The sequence below is a fragment of the Athalia rosae genome, chromosome 1, assembly GCF_917208135.1.
Source record: "Athalia rosae chromosome 1, iyAthRosa1.1, whole genome shotgun sequence".
NCBI classification, from domain to species: Eukaryota; Metazoa; Arthropoda; class Insecta; order Hymenoptera; family Athaliidae; genus Athalia; species Athalia rosae.
The window spans coordinates 13053695-13064241 of record NC_064026.1 but is presented as its reverse complement, the minus strand read 5'-3'; the positions used below and the strand labels follow the sequence as shown (position 1 = coordinate 13064241).

The 10547-nt window shown below is 35.4% G+C and overlaps 3 protein-coding genes across 8 annotated transcripts; 1 reads left to right on the top strand and 2 right to left on the bottom strand.

The window, feature by feature from the left end:
• Positions 1–326: 326 nt before the first annotated feature.
• LOC105686996 (protein kish-A) lies at positions 327–1398 on the bottom strand. The gene is made up of 3 exons (XM_012402297.3): positions 1242–1398; positions 873–982; positions 327–543 (listed from the first exon to the last, which is right to left on the bottom strand). The coding sequence occupies exons 1-3, from the start codon at positions 1242–1244 to the stop codon at positions 438–440; spliced, it is 219 nt and encodes a 72-aa protein (XP_012257720.1). The 5' UTR covers positions 1245–1398; the 3' UTR covers positions 327–437.
• A 149-nt stretch (positions 1399–1547) lies between these two features.
• Positions 1548–10456, top strand: LOC105687085 (cyclin-dependent kinase 2-interacting protein-like). 3 transcript variants are annotated; one of them, XM_048658516.1, is made up of 6 exons: positions 1548–2157; positions 2366–2513; positions 7565–7774; positions 9365–9594; positions 9699–9807; positions 9903–10456. In XM_048658516.1, the coding sequence occupies exons 3-6, from the start codon at positions 7726–7728 to the stop codon at positions 10097–10099; spliced, it is 585 nt and encodes a 194-aa protein (XP_048514473.1). In that variant the 5' UTR covers positions 1548–2157; positions 2366–2513; positions 7565–7725; the 3' UTR covers positions 10100–10456. The 3 variants fall into 3 exon arrangements, with proteins under 3 accessions (XP_048514473.1, XP_048514465.1, XP_012257870.2); XM_048658508.1 differs by having other exon boundaries at positions 2361–2513; XM_012402447.3 differs by lacking the exons at positions 1548–2157; positions 2366–2513; positions 7565–7774 and adding an exon at positions 8411–9172.
• LOC105687084 lies at positions 2881–7696 on the bottom strand. 4 transcript variants are annotated; one of them, XM_012402443.3, is made up of 5 exons: positions 7540–7696; positions 5362–5499; positions 4663–5099; positions 4344–4509; positions 2881–4249 (listed from the first exon to the last, which is right to left on the bottom strand). In XM_012402443.3, the coding sequence occupies exons 1-5, from the start codon at positions 7549–7551 to the stop codon at positions 4145–4147; spliced, it is 858 nt and encodes a 285-aa protein (XP_012257866.1). In that variant the 5' UTR covers positions 7552–7696; the 3' UTR covers positions 2881–4144. The 4 variants fall into 4 exon arrangements, with proteins under 4 accessions (XP_012257866.1, XP_048514439.1, XP_048514448.1 ...); XM_048658482.1 differs by lacking the exon at positions 7540–7696 and adding an exon at positions 7150–7498; XM_048658491.1 differs by lacking the exon at positions 7540–7696 and adding an exon at positions 6217–7025.
• Positions 10457–10547: the final 91 nt, after the last annotated feature.

Sequence of the window (10547 nt, the reverse complement as noted above, 5' to 3'; positions counted from 1 at the left end):
AAACAATGCTCAATACATTACTAGGTTTAAGAAAAACGTTGTTGTTATAGAAGAGATAAATAAATATTAAGAGAAATCATGAAAATATGCTCAAAGTAAGTGATTAGCTTTGCCGAAGTAAAGTGTTGACAAATAAAATGTACTATACCAAAAAATCAAGTCTCTTCGATTCATGCATGTAAAAACTCCCACTGCATGTGTTACATCCATGATTGATATGTATGACTTTTAAATTAATGAATCTCAGGTAGGGGATAAAAACAGTATTATCAACATTCTAATAAATAGTTTGTCTTCTACACATATCCAAATATGTAAATTATTAATTTATTTATTGATAGTACTTGGTTTATTTCATTTCCAGTAAAAAATATAGATACATAAGTTGTATTTCAATCATAAAATTACATACATGTATTGTATTGAAATGTGATGCCTCACGTACAGAATAATATACTGAATGCCATGAAGAGGCAAAAGAATGCAATGTAAGGGCTTTTTCGTTCACCAATTCTTGCACATTTCCAGAATGTTCCCAGAAATCTGAAGATAATCATATTAATTGGAATTTCATTCTTGTCTATTCGTTGAAATATATAAGTTCATAATAATAAATAACAAAGCTACAGGACTGAGAATAAGCGTTGAGTAGAAATGCACCCCAGTTGTACTATGACTGATGGCCGATTTGTCGCTTATAGAAATCTTACCATAGAATTTTGGACAACAATACTACTAATCAAAAATCGAACCTACCGAGTGTGGTAGTATGGTACAGTGATAGGGTGTGATTAAGAATTCAAAAAATTGTGGATATATGTCAGGGATAAGAAAATAATAATAAAATTTTAGTGTCGGTAACATATACGTACCCAGATTTGTTTCTATCCAATATACTGGGTACTATGGATCTTATGTAAGCGCACGTACAAATCATCAGTAGAACAACAGTGAGGAGACTCTGGAAATTAAAAAGGGCAGACTACCCGGACAAAGCGACATTATTATCAAACCAAACATACAACGTTTCAGATTTAAGAAAAGATGCTGATGAAGCTTTCCATCACATATTAGAGAATTCTACCATAATTTCAATGTTTCAACAATGATGCCAAATTCCAATTGCGATTACAAATTAATAGAAAATGACAAGTGCAATGTTCGAGGTTAGGATTTGGTTTTCACGAGTGAGGTCCGAATTCGAACATGTCCTCGAAACATTAATGATTCGATTGACTTACCATTTTTTAACAATTTTATACACTCTTAAGAGTGATATCAAGTTTTGGTTTATATTTTCAGATTATTAAAATTACATGAAAATTCCACAACTGACAGCTCGAAGCTACGCAGCGAGCGCACCGCTAATAAGTTTGTTTTTTGTCCACGTGATGAGTTGCCTTTGAGGATTCCTACGAATGAGATGACTAAGCCCCCACCTAGTATCGTCCTCTCCTACTATTTGAGTGATCTCGATGTACTGATATGTGACTGCAGCTCTGAACATGCTTTAAACTAAGGGTAATAGAGGGCATCTAGAGGGTAAAGGGCCTATCATATAGTAGTTGATTCCCACGTAACCTATTACCTGTACCTCATAATAACCAATTCTGAATATTACGATAATTAATCGAAGAATCCTTCCTCATTTACCTGTATAACGCAGCTGAATTAAACGCATTGAAAATGGTGATACGTTGTATCGAAGTCAGTGGAAGTCGCAAGACCTAGCGCGCCTCTACGCGACCCCTGATTGGTCCGCTCAGTACGAGTGGGGAAGCTGGCATAAATACGCCATTCTTCGTGAGGTCGAACTTCGAATCGTCTAGTTGTTCTCCGTATAGTACTCTGTGAATTTAACTCTACCTGATACTAACGAATTCTGAATGTTGTGGTAATTGAACGAAGAATCCTGGCTCATTGATATATTCAACGCCGCTGAATTAAATGCGTTAAAAATGGTAATACATATCATTAGTCGCGATACTGGACGCAACAAGTCAAAGCCGGTAGCCATTGTGAATAATTTTTGAATTCTTGCCACAACTTGAGCACCTCCGCAGTCGAATTGGAGTGCATAGTCGGTGCATGTATATCTATGATGCAAGATCTACGAGCATTCGTACCGGATCTCCGCTTTTCCTGCCACGAAAATTGGTGAGTTTTAATCTCATTAATTTTTTCTCAATTTCTCCGCAGCAGAACTTCGTCGGGCGTGTTCGGCTTGACTCGTTACGATTCGTTTACCCGCTCAAACTGCTTCGCTACAAAATCTACCGCGTCATGTTAATATTTCGATTTAGGGTTGACATTCATTTCAGAAACGCGATATTTATATGTGTTTTATTATGCATTACAAGCACAGAACTCAGAACCTAAGGCACATGCAGCGGAGAAGGATCTCGAAGCTTCTTGAACCTAACGTGTCAGTGTGAAGTGGAAAATCTCTGTAACTGGAATTTCGCGAAAGAATCCAATGGATCTCTAATATTCGCTGAAAACAGGAAACATTGGTGAGTTTGAAATTTGAATATTTCTCCGGGTAAAATCCGAGATCGGGTCCGGTCTTGGTCCGATGGTGAACGCAGTTGAAGTTCCTCGACATCATGGTCAGTTCACACGATGGCGAACGCTGGCGTTGGAGTCATTATATTTCAAAACATCCTGCCCTCCCTCATTTCGCGTAGCGTGGCGGTACCCTGGTTTTCAATGTTTCTATATCAGGTAATTCTTCTGTTGGTTGCCGTTCAGCGCAAGGCACCTACACTTTGTAGAGTAAAAGGCAGGTATAGGTAAATTCAAGTATCTTTATAGTCTTAACCGTTGGGTGGGATGTGGACATGACTACTGCAGAAAAGTTATGAAAAGTAATACATCTACTTCCATTTTTTCATCAGTGAAATTCCGATTTGTAATTTTATTACTCTATGACATAATAATTAACAAATTGACAGTTAATAAGGTACTGAGATAAAGGTAGCAGCAAATATACCTTTATGCATACTTGTAATTAAGTAAACTTTGTAGCCGTGGTTCTTATTACCATCATAATAACATTCATCATGAGATTAATAGCGATTATAATCATATCAACAATAACTTAACACTCATGTAAGTATAAATAATTCTTATATTATGAGTTATGAATGTAGGTCCACTATACACCTGGAATATTTGTGGGGTGTTGAGTACTCCGATTTGCCATATATGTATCAACTAATGATCGTATAAATATTTGAATTGACCTATCGCTAAAAAACACAAATATAACTCTACGTTTCTCACTGGGTGTAGGCTATTGAAAGATAGAGCTGGGATAAAATCGAATTTTACAGCAAAATTCCAGATGTGGGGCCAAACATATGAGTGCACATGACAATGTAGTTAATTATAAATAATTCACAATTCATTATAATCCACTTAAAGTAGGTAAAAGTAAAAAAATAGGACCTATCGAAACTCATGTAGCAAAACTCAGCACAGGTTTTGATGTCATTGCACTCTTTTTTGATTAGGATATTATTGCCTAATTGGTATTTAATATTTAAAATTTTGTCATATTAAGAGCCCCTAAAGAATCTTTTCAACGAAATGAAATATTTTCGATCCAAAAATATACTTTTTTATTATTTCTATCAATTAGATTTTCTGGTCTTCAAATGACTGTTTTAGCACATCAATTTTGAATCCACATTTAACCAATTGGATACTGGATTGAAGAAAGAACCAACGACCGACATGCTTGTGTAAAATGAAATAACATTAGCTATGCTATATACATACATTACACATTCCAACTGAATCTTTTCTTTCTTTTTAATTAGCTGATTCATTAACCACCATACGATGTCGGGTGTTCATAGATGTGATTCATCATTATATGTGGTGATAAGATATGTCACTGTTATCGTTTCGTGTTTCAAATTTCGATTATGTGGTCTAAATAACTCAAGTCCGCGTTTCGGAAGACGAGCCTGTTTGATGTACCTGCCCTTGACCTTTTAAAATTCAATGATAACTAATTAATTAATTGAGGCGACTATCGACACACTGAACCAACGCAGGCACTCGTTGCGTATAGTCGAAGTAACCTCTCTGATTTTCGACAAAATGGTCAATCGTAATCTGCATAGGAGCCAGCTCCTCAGAAACTGCTATCAACTTCATTACCGTTTTCGGTCACCTCTTTTTTTGATGCGATCATATTTTCCCACTGTGCTATCAGCGCACTCCTACGCCTCGGATTAGCCTGAAAAAATAGACCGATACGTGAATACAAATTATTATCAACGCTGTTTTTTATGAGCTATAGAATAATTCATGAATTATCGTTTTGTTTGTACCTTATGCTTTCCCCTATTTTCCTTCTCTGGTTCATCTTCGTTTAAAGTATTAGAAGACGTTCCACTACGCAGCGAACTTGCTCCGTCATAAATATCCGAGTCATTATCATTGATGATGTCGAGAAGGTTTGGCTGTGATTTTGCCAACATTTGCGATCTCATTACCCTGAAACGTCATAAATTTTCCTTAAAAAAGCTTAACAGGGAGCTTTACCGATGAATCCTGCAATAAGTTAGTGGATGTCTGGATTTCGAATATTATAAATTCAGCACTTTTTCTAGAATAAATTATATGACGTTCCACTATGAATGAACTCACCTGAGTTCCTTTTCACGTTCTTTCATTTCATTTAATTCCTTTTGTATTTTTTGCTCAACTGGTATGTAGCCTTTTCTAATTGGTGGTTTTTTGGGTTCGTCATCGGGTTCAATTTTAATTTCGATACTCTTGATGCTTAGTGGATTAAAGTCATTGTGGGTTGGCGTTGTGGGCGGTGTCAAAAAATCACTTATCACTGGTTTTGGTTTATAAATTTTCCCTCTTGTTGCCAGAAATCTCTGCATCAAACCTTTCTGAGTCGGATTAGTTGCAAAGCGAACAGGAGTTGGCGTCGATCTAGCTGATATAACACCGTTGGTCATTTTCGGAGATAAATTCGGTGTCACGGGAGATTGAGCTACCGCTTCCAATATTTGTGGAGTAGATGTAGTTCTCTTCAACTTCCCTGTTGCGAAAGCCTGTGGCATTCGAAGTAGCTGTAGAAATAATACATTTTGATTAATCTTTTCAAATACGAGGGTAGATGCTTAAATAACAGTAGCTTCAATTATTCATTTGATTACAAATGCAATGACGTACGTCATACGCAGTTATTTTGCCAAACAGAATTAAACGTATTGAAATTTCTGTACGTATCACATTATGAATATCGTCGAAAGTTTGAGAATCGTGTAGGAATCTGATTCGCATCTAGCTATTTTTATTTCGATTTTTATTTATATTACTTGATTTATCTACCTTAGAATCCACAGTTTCCAGGGAAATTGTCTTTATGCTTCCTACACTTCGTAGCTCGCACTCCCTTTCCGTTACTTCTTCTATTTCTCTTTGGATTCTGTCAGTCGCTTGTTGTAGCTGCTCAGTTTTATGTTCTTTCTGGAAATTCAATTAGTTAGATCGAGAATGGCATCCCCATTTATTTAATATCCGACATTCACACATTCCAGATGCACTGATAATATAATTATCATGCGTATATAGGTATACATTCAAATCGATGTAAATATGATACACTCGTGAATTTACTGTAAATTGAATATGATTCCAAGATGAAGCTGGTAAAACCAAAGAACGTTCGCGTAGTTATTTCATTCAGCTGGATTGAAGATAAAATACGTATTGAAAATGAAAGACGTACGAGAAATGAAAATTTGGAACCAAACAGAATTAAGGTAAAGAAATATTTAAGATCGTTTGAATGTCGTATCAAGTAAAGTTTATGAGATAAATGTAAAAGAATTACAAAATATCCAAAATTAACGGAAATTGCGACAATGATTGATTAAACATCTGTTAAATAATGATAACTAAAGCGTGGCAGCCGAAAATTGACAGCACAATAATATAATTACGCAAAATCAGATAAAAGTCGCGAAAGTATATGACGTATAGATTTTGAATCATCATTTTATCACAAAACCAAATAGTCGACACCTCAACGCTTCCGGATTCAGATGTTCTGAGGTCGGAGAAAATGTTGCATGGAAAGTATATCGAGCACTATGAAATCCAATGAACTCTGCTAAACTTCGATGATTACAACGCAGACTGTGCGGAGATGAATAAAAACATAAACAATTTTCTATCAAATACCTATGATTGTTGCTACGTAAAATTACTAGACGACGCGCACTGCTTGGAGGAATGCCACGAGATGCGGTTCTCACTGGCAAGTAACTGTAATCTGCTTGTTTCCTTTCTAAAAAAATGGGGCATGGACCCTTCCTCAGCGGGACTATAATTCTACAAGGTTTGTTGCTGGCATCTGTCGTTCGAAGACCAATTAAAATGCCTCCGAACGACTTTTGGGTGAAATGGTGAAAGTATAAAAAGATTATACGGAAGCGAGCTAAATTAAGTGCGATGAATAATAATAATGAAAGAATTAAAAGAATTAAATAAAATCAGATAAAATCAAACGGTTTATTTCAGAGAAATCTAATATTTTCTCGACATCGCATCAACGCCTTCCATTGCGCAGATATACTTGCAGATTTCGCTATTATAAACTCACCATGGCTCGTGGTCGCCAAATACACATTCGTTTCTCACACGAATTTTTATACATATTATATATACCTATGCTATAACCTTATGAATTTAAATAGCCACCGGACCAGTTCCCGAACGCATACAAATCCTCATGCGGCACCAACACACAAGCACTGCATAAAACGTGTTTGCAACTTATGTTTGTCGCGTATTGGTCGCGTTCGCTGGATTTTGCACATGGTAAAACCTCATAAATGGTCTAGAATTTCGCGAAGCTGTAGCTGTATGACTTGAGATATATTTTCAAAGTATTTTTAATAAATCTTAAAAAATCAATTCACCCCTAAAATTCACATTCGGTGGACAAAAAACAATAACAACCTTTGGAAATGTACTTGGTCAGTGATCTAACGAAAATATATCATCGCTAAAATCGGTAGGCGTTATACATACATATACTGCAATGGTATGATAGTGAACTATAGGAGTTTCACGGTCACGCAATGCAGGACCAATGAATATTGTTTTACAAACCGTATTAGTATAAAGCATCAATTATGATGAATCAGCCCGAAAATTGAAGTGGCAAAGAACTGCATCGTATAAATATCGGGAACATAATTATACTGACATTCTCGTCCTTACTTGAATATGACATGTGTTGCATTCTTCCAACTTGCAACTGAATCTATTAAAAAATTAGAAGTAACATGATATTGGAGTACGTTTCGCTTCAGCGCGGATTGATTTCCCTGGCATAAAAAATAATTGCCTGCAAAATATACTCTTTGCTACCTCAAAGCCATAGTACATAACCCATTCGTATAATTCACAAGCTATGGTATGATATTTTATTGTAAAATAGTGTATTATTGTATAGAAAATGATGATATTACATTTGATATACTTCGATAAAGTGCTTACCTCCATTCTCATTTTTTGTTGGCAGCTCTCAAAATCGCCAAAGGCTAACTAACAAGCCCTTATCACACTGTATTCTTCACACATAATGCTTCTGATAACGGACTTGTTTCGACCGTCCTTATCTGATCGCCAACACGCCCTACCCTCTACCTCCTGTGATGTCTGTTTTTCGATGATCGTATCCGTATGCGTATTATATATACATATGTATGTACAACACACAAGGTGTACCGAGGTAGTATACGAGTATCTTTTGCGATTACTCAGCTCTACATAGCCAACTTTAGAGAGTCCACAAACAAAGTGTTTATATAGATCATTAATAGATAAGTACAATAATAAGTAATGTAATGTTTTATTTTGTCGATCTACTTCGTACGATGTGAGACCCAACAGTATAATGTTCGGCTCAACATATCCAGGTAAAGCTGGTGTACGAACAGCTGGTATTAATTCGTTATCTTGAAACATCCTATAGGTATACACCATACCACCTGTTGATGTATCCACGCCACATGTCATTTGACGCTCACTAATCACGGATGTACGAAGCGAGTTTAGTTGTACCGAAACGTCGGTTGCTTACAATCAATTATTTGAATACGTTATTATATCGATATTCTCTTAGAGGGAAGATCGTCAAGAATTTCGAATTGTCGATCCTCCACGCTGCATAAGCGATGCAGAATTTTTACAAATCAAAACCAATAATAATAACAATAATAATGGCCAAGTCTCGTATGCACCTCATCGGTGAATACCTGCCATTTTAGTTTGAGGACTTTTGAAACTTGTTCGCATAAATAAAAACACAACTTACACACCTGTGCAAACGCAAGCACGATACATTTACAGGTGATCGCAAAGAATATTTTCATAGTCCACTTTCTAGCCCATGGTATATTTACTATGCACCGCAACTTTGGTGAAAATTATAATTATACCACTGGATGTTAAGAGAAAATTCTCTGTCACAAATTCAGCTACAAAAAAATAGAAAAAATAGCTATACCTATAGCATAGATATATTGAACAATAGTAAAGCATGGATGTGTAAAAGTTATACACATGTACTGATTAGTGGATAAATTTGGCCTGATAATTGCATAAATTGCATATTCTGGATCCATAATATTCAATTTGGAGATTGAAACTAGAGTAATATTTAAATCAAGATTCAAATATTCCTCATTCGCTAATTATCAATGCATTCGAAAATGTGCGCGGCGCCGTAGTCGATTATTGCAAATAACGAGCTTGAGTTTGGCAAGTGTTATGCAGGATCAACGAAATTGTCTGCCGAAAAAGAAGCTTAACTACGGATGACACGGAATACAGTTATCGCATCTTATCATCAAATCATCTATTGGTGGAATATGAGTCAACATTTACGCGATATATTCATTACTTAATGACTAAGTGAAAATTACTCAATAATACGGGGTTGAGCGTTTCTAGGTTACGATTTCACGCTGTCACACGTAACACGTGTAACTTACATACCTATAAACAAAAAACAAAACTAACGCCAAGGATAAAAAAACTTCACAAAACGCAAGTATCATGCAAACTACTCCGAAAAAGAACAATAGCGATCCATCTGCGATTCCTGAGCATTTTTCTCCTGTTATTAGTAAGAATTGCTCCTTTCTAGTTTGCAACCGTGCTTTACAATAAAGCGATCAATAATTTCAACTAGAAAGTACTCGACAAGTCGACAATAATCTACAAATATTCAATAATTCCTAGTTTTCAAGCATCCTTAAACCAATTACCAACAACGATTCATCACTAAAATATTCAAGCGATAACTTTTTCTAAAAAGTTTTAGAATCACCGGTGGCTAAAACACCTCAACGAGGGAATCTGACTGGTAACCCACGTCTCGTACGCGACATTGCTGCAGATATTCATTCAAGCATCCAACAATGGAATAATGTACACCTGCATGCTGTTCCAATTTTGAAAAACATATGTCAATTGAAAATAGATGAGAAATTTCCAGATGGTCTGCAGGATTTATGCGATATCTTGGAGAAGGATTGCCAAACCTTGGTAATTCCTTGATGTAACTGGTTTTTTTTATTTTCTGAAAATACTTAAAAGTGATCAATTATTGTAGTAACTACGATAGATATACCAAATACTTTTATTTATAGGATGAGATTGTTTGCACCTTAAAACTGTTATCTCATCAAATGAATGTTGTTGCATCATTAAACAAAGGTCCTGAGAATTTGTTTTTAACATGGCCAACGTACAAATTTGGTAAGTTTATCATTCATTTAGCTAAGTTATTCACAGTCTCAATCTAGTGATGATAGATTAGAAGAATTTCAATAGTTAATACTTAATGTTTCAAGGCGAAGTCACCGAACAAATTTACAATGTATACAAAGATGAAGCTGAGGTAAAGCGAAAGGTATTAGAAAATGTGGCCCACAATTATGAAGAGTCATGGAAAATGTTACACCTTACAACTTGGGTTCACCAAGTTAACATATCGGAAAATGTAACTACACTTTTAGAGTCACTGTTGGTTGAAACGAGCCTCAGATAAGATAATATCCAGACTAGTCTCCATTATCCCTGGGCTGCAATCAGTTTCTTTTTAGTCTTATCGCACAGATACAGGTGTATTAGGTTTTCTTCGTCAAATGAAGATGTTATATCTGGAATTGAATGGTAAAGATAGATGGATCTTTCAGTAGTATCTATGGTGTAAGACAGTTGTATTAGATATAATTTATAACAATTACGGCTTTACATAGTAACAGTGAGCTATTATAAATTTTTCTACAAGTGTGAAGTCTAATCCTATATTTACAAACTTAAGAAAATAAAATTGTACATTTTATTTCGAAATGCAAAACCATAACAATGTAGTAACATAAATAAAATATGTATGTACAGTAGATTCAAAAAGATGTAAGGAATTTTTTCTTTCTCTTGACGTACACATTCAATGTATAAGTCAGCTACAGAAATGAACTTAGACACGTCAGCAA